Raw genomic sequence first — 22,263 nt, 5'->3', positions numbered from 1 at the left:
TCCTAAGATCCGGTTCTGGAACCGGGTTTTCAGAACCAGATGTGGAACCGGTTCCTAAGATCCGGTTCTGGAACCGGATTTTCAGATCCAGATCTGGAACCGGTTCTTAAGATCCGGTTCTGGAACCGGGTTTTCGGATCCAGGTCTGGAACCGGTTCTGAAAACCGGATCTCCGAGAACCGGTTCCTCGGAACCGGTTCCGCCGGAACCGGAACTTTGTGGCCATCCCTAGTTTTTTTACGTGCTTCTGGACCCCTTGTACTAAACATACCCCAAATAAAAAGTAATATGTAATATATAAAATATATATTTAAGTGTTGGTTTGTGACAGAAAAGTGATAAATAAGTTATGGAATACTCATTTCAAATCTTAGGTCGGGAGAGACTTTCTCTCTGTCCGTAAATCATCTGCCACTATAAAATATGAAATTTGAAATATGAACTCTAATTAAACTCTTCAAAAATGTATGTTTATATCTAACTCTAAAATTCTGTATCACAGATATGCTGAATATACATGAGAACGACGATAAATTTTTAACAGATTATAATGGACATCAAATCGGGATTATAGTTGGAATTTTGTTATAATTAAGTTATCGGATAAATTCTAATTACAGGGGGCCAGAATTTTTCCTAAAAATTCACACTTTTTGGATAAGTATAGCCTAATTTTGGTTAGGTTAGTTTACATTACACTCTACTTGCCTTCATGGTTTGTATAGATCGGCAATGGCTTTCAAAAAGGTGTGCACTACATTCTCTTGTTCTACTGTTGATCTGAAAACGAATTCAGCCTAATACCCTTCTAATTGTTATATTCTTCCGAACACAAGTATAGAGTACCAATAACTCATTTCTCTAGTAAACTTATTTGTTTTTTTCTACTTTTGGCCCCCTTCAATTAAAAGTAACCCATTAAAAGTAGGAAGTCGTATACTTACCATTTATGTAATGGGATTTTCGGAGGATACGCGGAATCTGCGCTGAACTTAAAAGAAAGAAGAAATCAAATAAATAAAGAAAGAAATAAAATAATAGATTTTTACTAAAACATCAATTGAATTCTCAATTAGAATGATAATAATATTCAAGAAGACCACGCTATTGTTTCTTTTCTGTCTAACTACGAATACTTTCAAGGATTCTGAGTACATACAGGAAGTGAAATAGTGACCGTACAATCATTTTTTGAAAAGAAAAAAAAAAGAATAACTGTAATAATGATAATAATAGAGTACAGTACAGTCGGTAGAATTATATTAACGAAGTCTTTTACTACGATATAACATCTATATAATAATTCGTCAGTTACAATGTTCTGCATTAGCTTCTTTTTGAGTCAATTTCATATAATTACTGTAAGTGATTCCATTTTGGGAAATTAAAGAATAAATTTATTTATCTTAGTTATAATTGCCTCTGTGAAGCAGTTATACACTGGAAACAATTTACAATGAAGTTTGGAAAATAATTTTGAAAAAGTCATTCTAATCTCTATTTAGAGTGTCATCCTAGTATCTGCTTTGTGGAACTGATATACAATTCTGGTTCAAATTAAATCTTGATTACATTTTAATAAGATATTTTGCAGATTTTTTTTTTTTTTTTTTGAATTTTGAAAGAAACAGTGGGCATCAATGGGCTAATTATGCCGAAACTTAATGGCTGTTAAACGCATTTCTAATTTAACAGTTTACCGGTATATATATATATATATATATATATATATAGGGTGTTTCAAAGCAACACTGACAAAGTTTAGGAGGTGATTCCTGACACCAAGATAAGACAGAAAGTATAGACCAACCTGGGTGCACAAATGCTTCCTTTCGGAGTTATAGGCTGCCAAAAACATGAAAAAATGAACTTCGAAGGTCCATGGCTCCAAAACTATGGGATCTATCGTAGTCGGGTCAAGACTTCACTTAAGAACTAATATGTGCCTTATACAAAAATCCATGTTTCTGAATCCTAAGGTACTTACGCAGCGATTTTTGTAGAAGGTGTTTGGCTACGGGCATATAATTTAAAGTATTCATCAACTACCTCTATAAAAATGTTCTGAAACTCCCGGAGGATTCTGAAACATGTATTTCTGGATAGGGTAGATACTAGTTCTTAAGTGAGGTCTTGGCACGACTACGGTAGGTCCCATAGTTTTGGAGCTATGGACCTTTAAACTTCATTTTTTCATGTTTTCGCCGGCCTATAACTCCGAACGGAAGCATTTGTGCACCCAGGTTGGTCTATACTTTTCATCTTATCTTGGTGTCAGGAATCACCTCCCAAACGTTGTCGCTGTTGTTTTGAAACACCCTGTATATATAAAACTGTTCCTTGTTTTGTTATTTTCAATGAAAAGTAGTTGTTTCTCGGGTTATAAATTGAGATTTTTCTGTTGCAAATCTCTCTACGGTATAGCTTGCTTTCAATTAATTTCTTTACAATAATTTCTTAAAATCGTCAAATTCTAAGAATTCCTTCTCTAGAATGAAAATTTTAGCCTTATAATGGCTAGTTTATAAAATAATATATAATGGAACTAATGAAAATTAAATAAGCCGATATATACAGGGTGTCCCAAGAGGAAGGGCCAATATTTTGGGAAATGGTAGTATGAGTGATTCTAAGCAAAGTTCATATGAACATACAGGGTTTGTATGATAAGTAATGAGACCAGGTCTGGAAACATTGTTTTATTGATCTGATCTGTACAGGGACTTAAAAGCTTTCGAAGTACTCTCCTCTTGCGTCGATGCACTTCTGCAATCGATGTTTCCACGCTGCAAACGCCCCCTGGAAGTCAGCAGCCGGCATGTCCTTTAGAAATGTGGTCACGGCTGCTTGGATGGCTGTGACGTCTGCAAAACGGGTTCCTTTCAAGCGTGGCTTCAGCTTCGGGAAGAGGAAGAAGTCGGCCGGGCTCACATCTGGGCTGTAGGGTGGTTGTGGAAGGACTTCCACCCCAATCCGGGTCAAAAAGGAGGGTCACTAAGAAGGCGGTGTGGGCAGGGGCATTGTCGTGATGCAACTTCCACCGGCTAGCGATCGCCGGTCTTTTCCGCTTGACGCTCCTGTGCAGTCTCTCAAGGACTTGTTTGTAGAAGGCGGCGTTGACGGCTTGTCCTTGGGGTACAAACTCCTTGTGGACCACCCCCACATTGTCAAAAAAAACAATCAACATTGTTTTCACCTTTGACTTCGACATTCTGGCCTTCTTGGGGCGCGGGGACGCAGGAGTGTGCCACTCCGCGCTTTGACGTTTCGTTTCAGGGTCGTACTGGAACACCCACGACTCGTCACCTGTTATGACGTCATCTTCAAAGTTAGGGTCACTGTTCATGAGGTTCAACAGTTCCTGACAACAATCAACACGTCGTTGCTTTTGTTCGTCAGTCAACACTCGCGGCACCAGTTTCGCACAGATTTTTCTCATTCCCATTGTTCCGTCACAATCTTGTGCACTGTTGTGTGGTTCATATCGAGTTCATCAGCAATCAATCTCAACGATAATCGACGGTCTGAGTTCAGGAGATCCCTCACTTTTGCCACAGTTTCGTCCGTAGTCACTGTTGTCGGGCGTCCAGCCCTCTCCAGATCCTCAACGCTTTCCCGGCCGTTCCGGAACGCACTGTGCCAACGAAACACCTGGGCTTTGGATAGGGCTTCCTCTTTGTAGGCCTCCGTGATGAGAGAAAGCGTCTGAGTAGCCGTTTTCCCCAGGCGAACGCAAAATTTGATCGCATAACGCTGTTCGATGGAACCCTCCATGTTTGTTGATTTTCCGCCGTGACAAGAATGTTCACAAGGGCTTTGTCCAAGGCTTGTCCGCGCTCCACTAAGGCTCGGAGCCAACTGACGCGCGGTGCGTTGCTTTGCTCGGACCCCCCCCCTACATCCTCCATCACCGACAAACCCGCTCCAGCGACACGCGCGCCGCGGCGCGGCGAGTCTCATTACTTATCATACAGACCTTGTAGGTCCTAATCTCAACGGTTTGAGAGCTACACGTTGTGAACTATTTTTGATTTTGTTGCGTATTGTTCACCCTGTAACTATTTTACAGTGGTAAGACATAGTGGATTTGAAAGGTGATGAAATGACCTTTCCAACGGTATTCATCATGTGGCAGTGTTGTCTTTAGAAGGGAAGCTGTTGACGGAAATTTGAGAAAGTTAAGGTTATTTTAAGAAATTGGATGGCAACACTTATTCAAAATATCCCTCAACAACTTCTTTTCCAAAGATACCACTGCCACATATTGCATATCGTTGGAAAGGTTATTCCATCATCTTTCAAATTCGCTATGTGGCACCTCTGTAGAATAAGTACAGGGTAAGCAATACGCAATATAAAGTAAAAAATGGTTCACAACCTGTAGCTCTGAAACCATTGAGATTAGGAAATATGCTCATATAACTTTTTTTTGCTTAGGATCACCCATATTACCATTTCCCAAAATATTGTCCCTTCGTCCTGGGACACCCTGTATATAGGTTGGACGGCAAAGGTCTCTCGAGTAGGAAGTAGGAATGCTGTGTATGGAATTTTGGCTACAAACTCCTTAAAAAAAATAGGTCTTAGATTGAACCGAAAAGGAGGGAAAATAATAATAATAATAATAATAATAATAATAATAATAATAATAATAATAATAATAATAATAATAATAATATAAAACATGATTTTAGGGAAGTGCGCAACAACAATTTTGATTGAATTAGATTGGTACAAACAAGATTTACTTTTTAGGTTTGTTTATGCGACAATAAACTTTTGAGATTTATAAACCATGATGTTCCTCCAAAAGCCCGATATTTTTCTTTAGATGATTTTTACGTACTCAATAATACGAGCCAATCTACTATGGACTAGAGACTGACCGTGAAACTGACAGCAAGATATGTACAGTTTGACATCTTGTTGCATGGAAGTGTACAAAAATATAATTTCACTATCATTCAGTTTCATTATTCATCTGTCTTCTTTAGCCTAAATTCCATTTCATTTCCCTTGGAAATAAAGTGTCTCAATAGGCTTTCGAGATGCAAAATCCTGCTTCACTTTTCGGAGACTACATGAATAGCAAAAATTTGGAACTTTAGCAATATCCTCTTTTCTGCTCTTCTGTATTTTCATAGGTGCTTCAAGCTCTGGTGAAGGATTCATAAATAAGATCTAGTTGTTTCATAGCGGTTTAGCGTTGCCTCATAAATATTCTTTGCACTTCCTCTGTTTGTATTCCGTTCAAACTATGGAAACAAAATAATTTTTGATTTAGAAAGTTTAAAAACTCGATTTGGGTAACATTTAGCTACAGTATGAGCTAGACAATGAACATTTGTATGAAATTAAGTTATTGAATTCCAGTTCCGTTTTTTTAATAATATTACGCATTACTCAAAACTTTTTTTTAAAATAAAAGCTTCATATGAACATTAAATATCTCCAGCTACCTCGTTAGAGAATCTAAAAAAAATCCAAGTTTGTACTTTTCCTAATATAATTGTCATTACTTTCATTATACTTTTCTTTTCATTATTATAGTTATTTGTAATATACAAAAATTGTTTACTTTTCTTATTTCATGTCCACGTAAAACATTAAAACACAGTACCTCAGGCTCTGTAAATTGCAAATTTATATTTGTTTTTTTAGCAGTATACTGCTCAAAATCCCCCTCTCTCTCCAAATATATATATATATAGTATTTATCGTGACATTTTTAGAGCAATAAATTGGATTTTGAAAACAGTAAAAATATTAATTTTACATTTGCATCACGTAACTATGTAGCACAAAAATTTAAAGGAAGAAAAAGCTATTGTATTACACAATAACAAGAATAATATTTGTATAATTTCAAATAAAAGAAGTCATGTAACGTTTAGATGAAACAGTAATTTGTATTGTTCCTTTATGATGATGTTTTGATGTGCCGGTACTGTTCTAACATGCAATGTGATGCTGCACCAAATTGAAGTTGTAATTACTGAAAATTCTCACGGTCTCTCTGATCCGCTTTCTGACTTGTGAACGTTTTTTATTGTGTTTGTGAGAATTCAGCGCATCCACACTGTTGTTCGTGTATCTATAATTCGTCAGTCTCTAGCCTTGTCTATTTTTATTATAACTCACTACCGCAATACTGATTTTCATATTACAATTTGCTTCTTTTGTCTTTTACAGCCTGATTGGACAACTTCGTCTCGTGGTTAACAAACTTCTTGCGTGACATATTGTAAATATTAACCAGAGGCCAAACAAGAAGTATGAACGGGTACTTTCATAACAAGACGTTCGAACATGCAGTTGCTGCGTAGGCTAATTGTTGCTGATAGCATTACAAACGCACAATAATGTTAAGAAGACATTGTTATAATGGGAGGAGCGTCTGTGTGTCAGTGTAGAACAAGTCGTTGCGTGGAGTAGTGGTAGTGTATTTTGTAGAAGAAAGTAGTCTGCATACGCATCTATTGGCAGACGAAAACTGTTCACTCAAGCAATGATGTTGATTTCTGCAAACTCCTCTCGGACGACAAACCTTGTGTTGACTGTGCTAGTTGTCATTACGGTAGTTAAAATCACCTATGCGTCCAAAGCAAAGGTAAGTAGAATATAATTTGATCTTTATAAATATTTTTTATCTTTATAAATATTTTTTCTATGGAAAAGTTAATATGACAAAATATAATCTTTATGAAATTGGGAATTTCCAATTGGGAATTCATGTAAAGGATGGACAACCAGAATGGCTTATTTCCACTTTTATTAAGACTGATAAAAAAGGAACGTTTAAAATTAACTTAAGAGTATACGTATACGGCTCCTAAATTCTTTACATCTTAATGAATTCACAGGCAGTTTACTGGATTAAGCATTTCAGGAATTCAACGTTGGTCACGATAACCCAAATTGGCTTTTAATCCCTCATTTATTCTTGAAACTCAGAGTCTCAATTGGGAATTAACTGTTCATTAAAGTATTTTAGTATTGATATATCCTTCTTAAGCATACTTGAAGCTTCCATTAATTATGGAGACAACTTATATAATGAAGGTGAGTTGAATTTTGTTTGTGCTTATTATATTGAACCATGCCCCTGGTTTGGATTTTTTTTAGCTTAGGAAAGGGTAGACACATAAGCAGTGATTTTCGTGCTAATGACTTATTAACAACTTGCGACCCAGCTGAATAAATAGTGTACACATACGTGAAATAAAAATAATGGAACATTAGGCTTATCAAGTTAATTAATATATAGGAAGGTTAATAACTAAAGCCACAATGTTCGGTAAGAGATAAAATGATTAATGAGAAAATAAGGCAATAGTAGTGAAAAAATGTGTTCTTTTCTGGAAATGTTTTGAGGAATTGTGTTCTTCGGAGTACATGCTAACGATGGATTTTGTTTTATTTATTGTTGACATTCTTTATTTGATTCTTATTTTTTTAAAAAAGATAGCATCGAGACGACAGTCTATATCGTGCGCGATTGATATAGCTCACCCGATCTGAAGCAAAGTTGAGATGGTGATAGAACTTCACGAGCGTAGTACACACATGAAATATTAAGTTGTGCAGGCCTTTGGTACATAAGAAATTATTGGAAAGCTTTTGTTAAACGTTTGTTGATTTTCTTAAAAGAATACAAAGATTTTAGATAGAACATTTTCAATATAAATTCTGATATGTTAATATTTTATGCATTCGAGTTTATTCGCAATATTCTCTCTAATTGCGAGATCGACGTTGATAAAACATTCACATATGAATTCCTAATGATCAGAGAATGTTCTACATATAATACTTCTAAATTTTAAAAAGTGTATAATATTAAATTGATATATTTTATTCAATTTAGTGTTAGGAAAATTAGAAATATAACTGTAATATAACATATCTTCTTACCTAAATGTGTAATACTTCCATATATTTTATAAATGTTATGAATTATTCACTTTAAAAGGTTTCTGCTAGTAATTTACGCGAGTTTTTGTTTCATAAATCTTTCACTTTTATCTTCTAGTATAGGCCCTATATCCTAACTATATATAAAACTACATGAACTGACATAAATTAAAGTGGTACTTCCGGTTGACGTGGAAAGTTGAAATTTCACATGATCGTAGCTTTTCAGCACTAACCGACAGACAAATGCCAAAAGTGAATATTTTTAAGTTTCAGGGGGTCTAAAGGGGAAATGAAGAAATTCCCCATGTTATTTAAATGGGACTTTATTTGGACCTATAATCTCATATTTTAGGTACTTGGAAATGGAATAAAAACTTGAAATTCGGTATGGCTGTACGTTTTCGTTAGCATTACCTCAGTAAATCAGTAAAAATAAAAAAAATCAACTTTAGAGTGGTTTTATGGGGAACTGAAAAATCTTTCCCATTTTATTTATATGGGACACCTTTTACACCCCAAAATATTTAGGCACTTCCGGCAGGATTAGAATGGTAAAATTTGGCATGATTGTAGCTTTCCAAGACTAACTGACAGAAATACTGCCAAAAGTGAATATTTTTAGTTTTTAAGGTGTCTAAAGGTGCGATGAAGAAATGTCCATGTTATTTAAATGGCCGTTTTCTTGGGATAAAAAATCTTTTATCTTTTAGATAGTTGAAATACAAAAAGAAACTTGAAGTTTGGTAGAACTGTGGGTTTAAGAGGTGCAAACCCGTAGACTGAGTAAACGCGTGGGTTAGGAGGCGAAGCCCCAGCTGGGCCAAATCGAGGAAATGTTAAGAGCAAATGCACGAAATTCAATCTTGAAGCAAAGGCTAGTTTTCTCGTGTATAATTATAATTTTCTATATACTAAAAAATGCATTAAATGAAAGAAATATACATGAATTTTAAATATAGGTATCGCGAAGGAAGCGAAAAGAGCAGGTCGCAAAATTTCAAAATCAGACGCACTAGCCAATCCAAAAATGATGATCGCCATTATTTCTCACGTACAAATTATGAGACGTTCCCTCCCCCACGGCCTTTGGTTTGCCAAAGAAAGAGATAACATCAGGGCATAAAAGTTCAAAACCAGAGAATTAGATTCAGGGTAATCAATTTTGAATTGGACAATTCATGTACATGTTAAAAAATATCTTACCTTAAGACTTCACGTTTGTGTAACGCTGTCTCTCTTCACTGAAGTACAGTTGTTGATTGCAGTTTTCGGATCAAAGTCCTTAAGTGAAGGGCCATTGATGAAAATTGTCGCAAATCATTTAGTGAATTCCTGTAGGCAGTCTTAACTCTGTTGAGACTGATGAAGCTTCTCTCACATGAAGCAGTACTCACACGTAAAAACTGCACAAAATGTGACAATTGAAAGCAAATTTGGGAATCTTGTAATGAAGTTTTCGATTGAGGGTGGAAAAGGAGGGACGAATTACAACTTAGTAGAGACTTTACTTTCCATATCCGTTCCGTGTTTTCTCTTACTCAGTGACAGTTATTTTCGTGCGAAACAGGAACTGCGCAGCCCTGTAAGTTTATTGAGAAACCATTCCTTCTGAACACTAGTCGCCACCTCTAAATTTCTAGTTGCCAATGGTGACCTGGCGACCAGAAATTTTGCGCTCTGGAATAGAGGTAATACAGAAATTCCTGTATATATTTTTCGGGAAATTCTTCCTGATGTGTCAATAATAATAATAATAATAATAATAATAATAATAATAATAATAATAATAATAATAATAATAATAATAATAATAATAATAATAATACAAAATAAACAAATTTAAAAAAATGGTACATGAAAATATTTCAATAAGATACAAAAAATATATGATATACATGAACTTAATACAAGCTTAGATTACAAAGTAAAATTTCTTAATTATTTACTCCATTCAAGTATCTATTAAATTGAAAACTGTGATGTCTTGTATAACAAAGTAAAATATAATGAACATTAATAAAATTAAACAAAATTTCTGAAGAATATATATATAACAAAGAATATGATTAGATAAAAATAAACGTATATCGAACGAAAGACAATTGGAACTTCATAGACAATTTACCAGACGGAACAACGGCGAATTTACATATTTATTTAATAATATATTCTAAATATTGTATTTTAAGTAGAGTAAAATTTACATTAAATAGATCGATTTTCAGAGATTTTTTTTGTTATATTCTCTACACTAATAAATAGTGGAGTACCAATTAATTTATCATTACATAAAGTAGATCGATAGTTCCTGGGGTTATGCGAAGGAACTCTAATATATAGATGTTCAATTAGCTTCACCCTAGCATTATGAATAAGCCTGATTTGCCTCAGGTTTCTCCTCCTAATATCAAGAGAGAGCAAATCAAGCCTACCAAGAATCTCCCTACTGGTCATCTCATTCAATTTAAATTTGAATCTAAGCCAGGCCAAGAAAGAGGTTTGAATTGACTCAAGAACTTGAGCAATAGTAACAAGATTTCGGTTCCATATTAAAGTTGCATATTCCAGATGAGCAACCCATTTAATAAGCCCAAGATTTATAATAATAATAATAATAATAATAATAATAATAATAATAATAATAATAATAATAATAATAATAATAATAATAATAATATAGTAGTTTTAATAGAATTACTACTACTACCACTACTATTCGTTCGCTTAGTTGATGTGCCAAATCGAAGACATCGGATACCTCTTCCAAACAATGCTTGCATATTTCCCTGTTAAAATCAATCTGTTAATGACGAAATTGGGGAAATCTAAGTACAAAATTTATTTTAATTTGAAGGTTATTCGCTAAGCTCAGCCCAACTTTTTTAAAATTTAGTGAATAACCAAAACTGAAGAATAGCAAAAATTTCGAAAGTAAGTCAAGTAGCATCTACAAAATAGTATTTATTGAACTAATAAATGTTCCCAAACAACTTCTTATGGACAAGAAATTTAGGTGCGCAGTTTATGACGTCATAATTGTTGGTCACTCAAATTCATATACTACTAGCGTGAATTACCCGCTTGGCCGTGTTAAGATAAGAAAAAAGTAATAATGTGTTCCGCTGATCAGTCATTTTTACCATTACTGAAGCGCTCTCAAATCGATAGAAACGAGGAAAATATAATGAAAAATTAGAAAATAATAAGAAATCTATATAAATAAAAATTAAATATTATTATTATTATGGGCTGAATTTGGATTTAAACGGCATGAGAAATACCACTGTTCATCTCAGCGACTCCCAAAATTATGGATTCGACACTAATATTGGTCATTTTAGATAATTTCTATATAACTCAACCTACCCACCCCCTCCTCTAAGTTGCACCGTCAAAGTGAAATGTAAAAGCCATCCCAGGCCCGTGAAAATTTGGTCGAAATCGTCGGGTGGCTCAAGAGTTATTACATCACAAACATAGTCACTTTCGTTTTTATATATATTGATATGGAGGTTCTTCAATATTATTTATGTAATACCATTTTGTAGATACTATCTGACTCATTTTCAAAGTGTTGGTATTCTTCATTCTCTTTAAATTATTCACTAAAATTCAGAAAAACTGGGTATAAGATTATGGAAGAGCCTTAATGAATTTGATATTATAATAATGTTTATCTCAAGAAAATTAATACTTGGAAACCAATAAATATTTCTTAATCACTCTAAAACGAAAAGAATGAAGTGTAAGTCTCAGGACATGATTGACAAACATGAAAGAAACACGTGAATAAATAGCTGTACTCTACGAAATTTTCATGAAATTGAACCCTTACAGTTTCTAAATTGAAATATACCGTACTAGATAATATTTTATCTTAAAAATTTAACGTATTATTAGTTTTTTCTATTAAAATGTTACTTAGAAATATGGCTACTATTCGAATACAAATAGTCATATTATGTTTATTTTATATGATTTAATCCAACTGGCCTTCTCGCTTAGCTTATCTAAAAAATATATTTTTATCCAATTCAGTTCACACCATTTTCATTACTGGCGAGAGCTCATGTGGTTCGGATTCCACGTTAATCAGTAGGTCCACGTCTCATATAGCCTCGCTGCTGAACGGGACGTTAAACTCAAAATCAACTCAACTCAACTCAACCATTTTCATTACATTTGTACATTTGCTTATCTCCTATGACAACACAATACATCAGTTTCGAACAAGGCATATTATTATTATTATTATTATTATTATTATTATTATTATTATTATTATTATTATTATTATTATTATTAAAAGTAAATGAAATCTTTCAAAACATTTTATGTAAGCAAATAGTCCTGATAGTCAACACAAGATGTCAATACTAGCTTATTTTAATAGCCCTCATGCGGCTGATAAGCATATAAAAATATATCTTCGATTCAGTGTTGCCAATTTGGGGAAAAAGTCGCTAAATCTAGGGGATTCGCATTCCAGAATAGCGACAAAAAATATTTTTTCCGATTAGCGACTTTTTTGGTGATTTTGGAATGACGATTTGGCAACTTATTTACAAATCTAGCGACTTTTGTACTGCGAACAACTTATGATAAAATAAGTACTATTAACTCGAATCAGTTCAGATATATGTTTATTTTCCTTTTGCTTATTTAAATCAGTGCAGATGTTGACGAACTGGGAAAGTACATAACATTTATCTCTATATTCCCGCTTTGATTGCTGTTATCTCTTGCCTTCTAACGGGGACCAACTCCACCTTTTAATATCCTTTAGTTTACAGAGCTTCCGTATAGAAGCACAAACATTTCATTAACGATAGCAAACAGATTATCTGTAGAAGCGTGAGTAGAAGTGAAGTAAGATTTTTCCTAGACCTTGAATTTTGTTCGTTTTACTAAACTTATTTTTGATTTCGTTCAAGCAAAATTGATAATAAAGTTATATATAAAGTGAAATTATTGTTAGTTATATATGAGCGGGGTCGGATCTAGGATTTTCTGAGGGGGAGTGCACCAGTATTACTAGCACTACATTTGAATTCACCAGTACCTGTACCAGTACATTTGTACCAGTACCATTTGTACCATTTGAATTCAGTTGGAATTTTTTAAATGCCTTTAGGCATCTGTAGTGTGAGTGAGGAAATGCTAAGGGTTATGCTATTTGAGAATGCATTTTCGAAGCGTTACCCTCCGTAGCAAACGCAACCAAAGTGGCTATTCGGTAATTTTACTTTCTCCAGAGCTATAAATCATACTGCGAACCAGTCAGGGTTTCCAGGTCTTTTTTGCCAGGTCCAGGTCTATAATAGCAGAGTTCCAATACTCTGCACAAAGCATCTTCCAAGCAGCTGTTTCTTGCTAAACTCCCCTTGCCTAGCAACACGTCTTTCCTTTTTTTCCTTCCTTTAGACATCTTTTACACAGCAGGCGGTCTATTATTCCGAAACGCACCAAATACGGTCGATCTGACGTTTACTCTGCGTTTTTATTGCTTTCGCGTTTGTGATTAGCCACCCACATTTCAATACATGGTCAGCGTATTCCAAGCGTACGCATGAGTAATAAAAACTCGTGGCGAACGCTTATGATTAGCCATGGACTAAGTGTCTGTTCTCGGTAAATCCTTTTCTTTCAACTTTTAGAAAATTGACTTAAAATATCGATTTTGCAAAACTTCCCTTTGTTTTAAGCCCAAACGGAAACATGACAGCAGAATTTTGTGGAAAGTGTTGCTATTTTCTTCTATTACCTTCTCACTTTAGTAAGTGTATATTTACAACGAGGGGGGGTACATGTGCACCTTTGCACCTCCCTAAATCTGGCAATATATATGAGTCTTTCATACACGTTCTTTTAGCGTATATAGTAATATGGCTTGAATTGATCACGTATTTTATATATATATATATATATATATATATATATATATATATATATATATATATATATATATATATATATATATAAAGAGGCAAAACTCCATGAAAAAATTTTAGCGACTTTTCACCCAAAATTGGAGTCATTTCATCTCCTATTTAGCGACTTTTTGTATCAACTTGTTGGCAACACTGCTTCGATTAGCTTATATTAATAATAACAATTAAAAACTTCTAAAACATGCTTTAGAAACATTAAAATGTACTAAAAAGAAGAAAATATTTTTGGTGGGTAATTCAATATTCATGTCTTACTAAATCTCAACTAATGAACGAATGCAGGCGGCTGATTTTGTAACTAAAATGTAAACAGCAGTATTGCCAATTTGTAATTAATATATTACAGTTCTTATTGTCTTGCTCGTAATAAACCATTTCACGCATGTGTTTAAGTTAAGAGAAGTATAGGCTCAAAAGTTTCGGAAGTTCCCAGAACATTTTAAGTCACCCGCAAAGAAGTATACATACTCTTTATATTTACATTCCTCGAAAACAAAATGAAATTTTGTACTTTAACGCCCCACGATAATGCCCTTTAGGATAAAGGAGTCTGGTAATTAATAAAAATGAATGATTGCAAAATTAATTTTTTGTGCTCATCCACCAAGATTCGAACACGGGACTACATGTACCACAGGGACACGCGCTAGCCACCTTTTTAATTACCACTATTTTTACTGCATTTTTTACTTTTTTCCATTAACTTTTTTTAAGAACAGGAACACGGAACAGAAACATTGAGTACACTTAAAATTCCAAAGGCTCTCTCATTGGGTATTTAACCCAGGATCACCTACACAACAGGCTCACGCGCTTGCCACTAGACCTACTGACAGACTTCCATATTCCCCTAGTAAAAACGTATTTGAATGGTTGAGTCTAGAGAAAATAATTTATGCTTCAACCGATAAACATACATTTAAAACACAAATGCAATCATAATGAAGTTTGTTAAGTTTTAAATTGATTAATACTTACAACCGACGATGTCATTCAAATCATTTAAAAACAGGTTCTGTGATTAATTAGCTTAGTATTAACATTATTACTATATGATTATATTATTATTTATTAAAATGATACTAGCAATAATGACTAGCATTCATTCATATAACATATGTAAATTGATGTTTTGTATATTGATGTAAATTGATGATTTTTAGGGAGAAACATTCAGCTAGGGAATTTGTAAGTACTGAATCTAGAGTTGAAGAAACGATTCTGGGAACCTGAGAAATTTTAACAACCAGTTCGGGGGGAACCGATGCAAACTGGCTGAAGGCTGCATATCACCACTGCTTACAAGATATCGCACAATTCTCTAAACTTTCAAGTAAATTAAGCTATTAGTCACGGACATCTTTATTTCTGCCTCTCACGTGTTGCTTATATGTTATAACAAAATCGAATAAAAAGTAGCCAACTTTTATACAATCTGCCCAATGGAAGATAGAAGATCAGTGGATTGTCGATTGTGCTATGCTGTTCTTGCATTGGTAACTTTTATGTATATATTGCTGTCCACAATACCTCTTCATTACTCCAGAAATTATGAACCGTTCCTACATTCAGTAACAACTATGTAATTTATAATGTTCCTTGTTAAGCGTAAACAAATCAAGCTACTTATAACATCTAAATTGCAACTTTGAAAAACTGCGGATAAACTGCAGCAATTTAGTCTGGCCCACCGCGATCGCCCAGTAACTGTAGTAAACACAACATTGGTGCTCCCAGCTAATATCGACACATCTATCCTGGTTAAATAATAACGAAAGATTGTAAAAAAAATAAATTGCAAAGGAGAAAATATTTTTTTGGTTGTATGAAGTGACGAAATGGTAGTAAGACTAGTGTAAACATTAGGCGCTCTTGCTAAAGCTAATTTGGTAAAGTTTTTATGGATATTAAAGAAGTTTTTGTCTTACTAGTTAGCCTCATTTGTTCACTTTACTCCACCAATATATATTCTTCTTATTAATATTTTGTTTCTGAACTTATGTTTATAAGATGGGTTCGATTCTCGGTGTAAGAGCAGAAAAAAATAATTTCTTAATCATTCGCTTTCATTAATCATCCGTCTCCTTTAGCCTAAAGGACATAATCATGAGAGGTAAAACTAAAAAGTTTCATTTCATATTTTTGTTCATAATGCAATAACATTGAATTACTTAACTAAAAATTATTTTCCCTTATTATCTAGTGCATTTTATAAAAGCATGTTTAAAAAGACTTTATTATTATTTATTTTCCAGTATAAATATATCCGACAGTATATATATATGGCATCCAGTATGTATAAGTTCGTGCGGTTTTATTTTGGGTTTGCAACAGTGCGACGTGAAGCGATTGTTTATCGTTATTCCATTGTTTTACCGTAGTTTGAAGTTTGTGTGTTGCGAAACACAGGTTTTCTTGTTTGTGAACGTATTATTGTATATATTTCAGACAAACTAATATGGAATGTCAAGTTGAGAAAAGTGATCATTTCCGTCACATTTTACTCTTCAAGTTTAAGCTGCGAGAACAATTTGTGTAGTGTACGGGAATGAAGCAATTGCTGAAAGAACAGTACAGAAAAGCTTCTCTTGACCAATGGCTAACAGATTTCTTCCAGTCAAAACCAAAACAGTTCTACAGGCGAGGTATTGAACTTCTACCTGAACGTTGGCAGAAGGTCATAGATAGTGGAGGTGAATACATAACTGAGTGATTGTGAGTTAATGTGAGTGATAGTAAAATGTATGCAATGTATTGTTACACTTGTAGAATATGTTAATGTTATGTCTATGTTGTATTTGTATTTGAATTAACAGAACAGCAGAATAAAATATAAAATATAAGAACCACACGAACTTATGCATCGATCCAATACATATGCTAAACCTTGTAGTTGATATGTAGTCATCAGAACTCGTAGTCATCTGCAACCAACTTAACTTCTGAGAAAGTTTGGAATGTAAAAGCACCAGGCGCTAAATAATCATTTCTATAATTTATTTTAGAGTGAAACTATAAGATAAGATACACAAACTCATTCTCCTTATCTGGAACAAGGAAGAATTGCCACAAGAGTGGAAAGAATCAATCATTGTTCCAATTCACAAGAAAGGCGACAAAACTGACTGTAATAATTATCGAGGCATTTCTCTTCTGTCAACATCCTATAAAATACTTTCAAATATTATGTTAGCAAGATTGACCCCATACGCAGAAGAAATTATTGGAGATTATCAGTGCGGATTTAGACGAAATCGATCAACTATCGACCAAACATTTACCATTCGCCAAATACTCGAAAAGAAGTGGGAATACAATACCCCGGTACATCAACTATTTATTGATTTTAGAAAGGCTTACGACTCGGTTAGCAGAGAAACAATATACAACGTTCTTACAGAACTTGGAATACCGAGAAAACTAATTAGATTAATTAAGATATGTTTAAGTGAATCCCAAAGTAAAGTCCGGGTAGGAAAATTTTTGTCCACGAGCTTCCACGTCGAAAATGGCCTGAAACAAGGAGATGCGTTGTCGCCATTATTATTTAACTTTGTGCTAGAATACGCCATAAGGAAAATCAAAGATAGCAACCAGGGCCTAGAGTTGAACGGCATTCACCAGGTTATGGTATATGCTGATGATGTAAACTTAATAGGGGATGATAGGAGAACAGTAGAAATAAATGCAGAGATCTTATTAAACGCTTGCAGGGACATGGGTTTAGAAGTAAATGCAGAGAAAACTAAATACATGGAAGTGCGTCGGGACCGTAATACGGCAAATTGTGGAGGCGTTAAAATATTAAATAATGCTTTTGATAAAATGGATACTTTCAAATATTTAGGATCAATATTAACAGACGAAAATCATATTCACGAAGAAATTAAATATCGACTAAAAGCAGGGAATTCGTGTTACTATTCGGTTCAAAATCTCTTGTCGTCGCGAATTCTGTCGAGGAATTTGAAGCTTAAAATATATAAAACGATAATCATGCCTGTTGTTCTGTATGGTTGTGAAACATGGTCGCTTACTCTGAGGGAAGAACATAGACTGAAAGTATTTGAGAACAGGATCCTGAGAAGAATATTCGGACCCAAGAGGAACGAGAATGGGGAATGGCGGAAACTTCATAACGAGGAACTACATAGTTTATTCGGTTTACCCAACATTGTTAGGGTCGTCAAGTCTAGGAGGCTTAGGTGGGCAGGTCATGTAGCTAGAATGGAAGAAAGTAGAAACGCTTTCAAAGTCTTGACTGGTAGACCCATAGGAAAACGACCATTAGGAAGACCTAGGCGCAGATGGGAGGACAATATTAAGATGGATCTCGCAGAGATAGGAATACAAAGTAGAAACTGGATGCAATTAGCTAAGGATAGAAGTCAGTGGAGAGCTTTTGTGAACGCGGCACTGAACCTCCGGGTTCCATAGGCCATAGAGTTAGTTAGTTAGTTAGTTAGAAAATATAAGATATGTCAAAAACTGTGTGAAAATTTTGTCAGATTTACAATGGTAGAACTCTAGTTAGTATTAAAGTGCGTGAGGTTCAGGTTGCAAGACTTGACACTAACAAACAAAACTGTAACCTAATAAAGGCATGTTAGGAAACTTAATTAAATATTAATAAAATAAAATAGCTCTGTCAGGAAGAATTTTAAGTAACAGTATACAATATATTTCAAAAGTGCAATAATTTAATTTTTCACATTCTATGTATAGTTTTTTTTCATAATGTGACTAAAATAAAATCAGAATGTAGCCGTAATTGATTTAAGTCAATTAAATGCATAGATAGGTAGATCATGATTTTATTTTAGTCACATACTACTATATTATAATAATGGGAAACTAGACTTTAAGAATAAAATTATGCCACTTATTTAATTTTATTTTGTGTAAATCAAAAGACGACATTATTAGTAAGCAATCCGTAAAAAAGAAGGCCATTGCAACATTAGTTGGTTTACGTTACTGGTGCCTGAAACTTCTGAATAATTTTGTCATCATTTATGTTTGTCTTCACAAAATGGATACCAAAAGATATAAGGTTTGCAGCAGTAATTTATAGTACACGGCCAACAACAGTGCTGTAAAACCTCTTCTCTATGTTACATGATTTATTGGCTGTTAATTTCTGGAACTGACCTAAGCAATGTTCATACTTTACAATACGTAACAGTTCTTCAGAAGTGAAAAAAACGTGTCATTGGAAAGTGTTAACATGACTTTAGTTCTACTCAGGTATTTCCTGAGCGTGTGTTTGTTTCAGTCTGCGTTTGCGCTAGGTGAAATTCTACACATCTCAGCAATTGCCTCATCCGAATTAGTCACGTTAGTTAAATTAAGGGGATGTAAAAATATTTTCTTTTTTGTTTTCTTTTCTCTTTTTACTCTTGTCTTAAAAAGAAAAAAAGAACAGATGATCGTGTCTTGTAATAAACATTTAAAGCTTGTTGCAAAGAACCCAATTATGTTTAATTACACCTCGATCCAAGCTAGGAAATACAAATTGTTAAGCAATATTTACGTAAAAAAAAAAAAAAAAAGCGTGATCTTCACATTTCGACTGTGGAGCACCTAAAGATTCTTTACGTACTGCTCATCTGATCATTTATAAAGAGGTTAATGAGTTATAGATTCTTAAAGTATAAAAAGGAGTCATCTATGTAAAGAATTGTTTTAGATGTGTATGTAGCTAAGAGTTCAAAATCATAAATCACTTTTAAAAAATCCAATATAATATGTGAAAAGCTTGATATACACTAGACTTCGTATATGACTCTCACATCGTCTACGAAATATCAGTAAAGTTGACATAATAATATACATCTATTACTTACCTACTGTAAGTTGCTTTTTTGCATTAAATTGAAATTTGATATTTAAAATTCCCTTCTTTAATATACCCTAGTCTCTTTAACGGGAGAACTAGTTATAAAATATTTGAATTGGAAAAAATAAATCTTAAGTTATGTGAACATTTAGTTTGTTAAATTACAGAACAAAAGAGGGTCCTATTTTAAACTAAATTTGATCTTTTTTAACACCAAATAACCTTACTATTTCTTTTAACGAGAAAGTAAAATTTGTGGATTTAGGAAAAGTTTTCGGAATAATTTTATCTTGCTTCGTGATATCTTAATTTTCTAATAACTAATTTAATAGAAATCGGGAATCTTACCTTCCAAGGTAAAATATTTTTTAGTACACTTACTGACAAAAAATGGAGCATCCAAAAGGAATGGGAGAATGAAATGAAATTTCACGTGTTGGAAGGCCACACAACCTTATTGTAATGATTACAATATTATATCAATCCGACAATCGGTTTGGTTGTACGAATGTTATTGGTTTTTAAACCCATTGATGCCGCTTGGAAGTGAGTCGTCGTATCGTTGAGGCAAGTCAGTCCATAGCTGCTGTAACTGCGCCTGGAAATCTCGTATATCGACAGTGACGCGTAGTTGACAAATGTGTTAAATTCCGGAAAGATTAGGTGAACTTACTTGCCAAGAAAAAACTTCAACATGACGTCCATAGACACATGGGCCGTTTGTGCCTTAGCGGTTTTGTTGGAGGATTGTACCAGCGTGCTCTCATAGGATGAGTAACAGTTGTTGACGTAGAATCACATTCAAGTATGGCTGTGCCGTCCACGTTTCGGAAATTACTATGTTAGATGACGGAAAGTCATACGAGACGGCTCCCCATGCAATAATTTCAGAAGTAACGCCTGTGTCCAATCCAAAATATTCGCTGAATAAAACTTCTTCGTTCTGCGCCGTCACATACGCACACGATGGTTATCTATCGTAATGTAAACTTCAGATTCATCGCTGAACACGACAGGTTACCATTCATCAGGATTCCATGCTGTCCTAGTGCAACAAGGACTAGCTCGGGAGAATAATTCTCCTGGAAGTATGAACGAAATACACGGTTCTAATTGGTTGGCATTATCCATTTCTTGCCATGTAGTATTCATATAGCAGAAATCAAATGGTTACTGCTGTCGGCCCTCTTGGCTGAGCGTGCTAGCGCTACGTGCTAATAACAGAAATCGCTTTTGGCGTGGGTTCAAACCCGGACCAAGGAAAGATTTTTATTTCTTTTTTCAAAGCTCCATAACACTTTTTATTTAAATAAGATGAAAATAATACTCAAAAATTGATTTACTTACTTTTGTGTAAATAAGTAGTAGGAGTAAGAGCAGGAGTAGTAGTAGGAGGAGGAGGAGGAGTAGTACCGAAGTAGTAGAAGGAAGGGGTTAGAAGCCCCGCAGGGCTCATTTTGTTCCATCTTGACCCCCATGATATAAATTTTGTGACCAACTTAAAAACAGCTGGCTAGGATAGCGCGTAAAACAGCTGGCTAGAGTAGCGCGCGAAAAATACGTACTTCTGGGAGCATTACTCTCCCGAGCGGGTCGTGTGCAACACCACACCATACTGTCGTTTATGCAGTGGTGTTTCTAACAAACTATGTAGCGGACGATACGCCGTCAGTTCGCTAGTGCCAGCCGTCGGGACACATAATGCGGCTATCCTCCTGTGTTGTAGTTTGTCGTGGTTGACTGAAACTTTCACGTCGTGTATTGGAACTTTCACGTATCCACTGATAACAAGATTGGGCAACCCTACAATTCGGCCTCTTTCGAACGCCGTCAAATGCTAGTAATGCTGTCTAATGCAACGATAAGGCTGTTTTCTTTCTTGACTTTCCTGCACTGTGCTGACTTACTCGCGAACGTTTCACAACTGACACACGGCTAGAACTGAATTTGTTACTATCTTGTCTTTGAAGGCTGTCGCAAAGCAATAGTTGGATATCTACGACGCAAAGACTCTGTCCAATCTCTTTCTGCCATTCGATTCACATGGCTAAAGGGATGAAGCAACTGGTTGATCCGTTCTCAATTTCTTTGGTTAATACTGGCTTTAGTGTGCAGTTTCTTTCTTGAAAGCAAAGGAAAGAAAAATCCTTAAATCTCCTCATATCAGCATTGAGGATGCATAGGATACAAAAATCAGATAATATTTAGACCATTTGTAAAAATATATTTTCCAACTAGCTTATTTCATGTTTCTTGTAGTAAAGAATGCTTGTCAACTACGAGGGTAACTTGAAAATTTCTCGGCCTATCCTTCATGAAGGTCAAATATTAGGTTAGGATACCTTCATATATGTTTATAGGATTCCATATCAAACATTGGACTAGTAGAATTTTATTACTGAAGGCTATTGACATTTAAGATAAAAGAGGACTGAATGTAGCATTTCTGAAACTTGAATAAAACAAATAAGCTTGCTGTTATTCAATAACTGCAGATTTAACAGTCTCAGACTTTTATTTGTTTCGAAAACTAAAACACCACCTTAAATATTGTTA

The 22,263-nt window shown here is 34.5% G+C and overlaps 1 protein-coding gene across 2 annotated transcripts in view; it reads left to right on the top strand.

Annotated features, from left to right (window-relative positions):
• Positions 1-22,263, top strand: part of LOC145689801 (uncharacterized) — a 252,656-nt gene that overhangs the window by 117,448 nt on the left and 112,945 nt on the right. For both annotated transcript variants that reach the window (XM_081764007.1, XM_081764009.1), the window contains one exon: positions 6,193-6,610. In XM_081764007.1, coding sequence (XP_081620133.1) covers positions 6,509-6,610 — 102 coding nt within the window. In that variant the 5' untranslated portion in view covers positions 6,193-6,508. The remainder of the gene's footprint in view (positions 1-6,192; positions 6,611-22,263) is intronic.

Source organism: Thermobia domestica, chromosome 1, assembly GCF_964235325.1.
Source record: "Thermobia domestica chromosome 1, izTheDome1.hap1.1, whole genome shotgun sequence".
NCBI classification, from domain to species: Eukaryota; Metazoa; Arthropoda; class Insecta; order Zygentoma; family Lepismatidae; genus Thermobia; species Thermobia domestica.
This window is presented reverse-complemented; position numbering and strand designations above follow the sequence as displayed.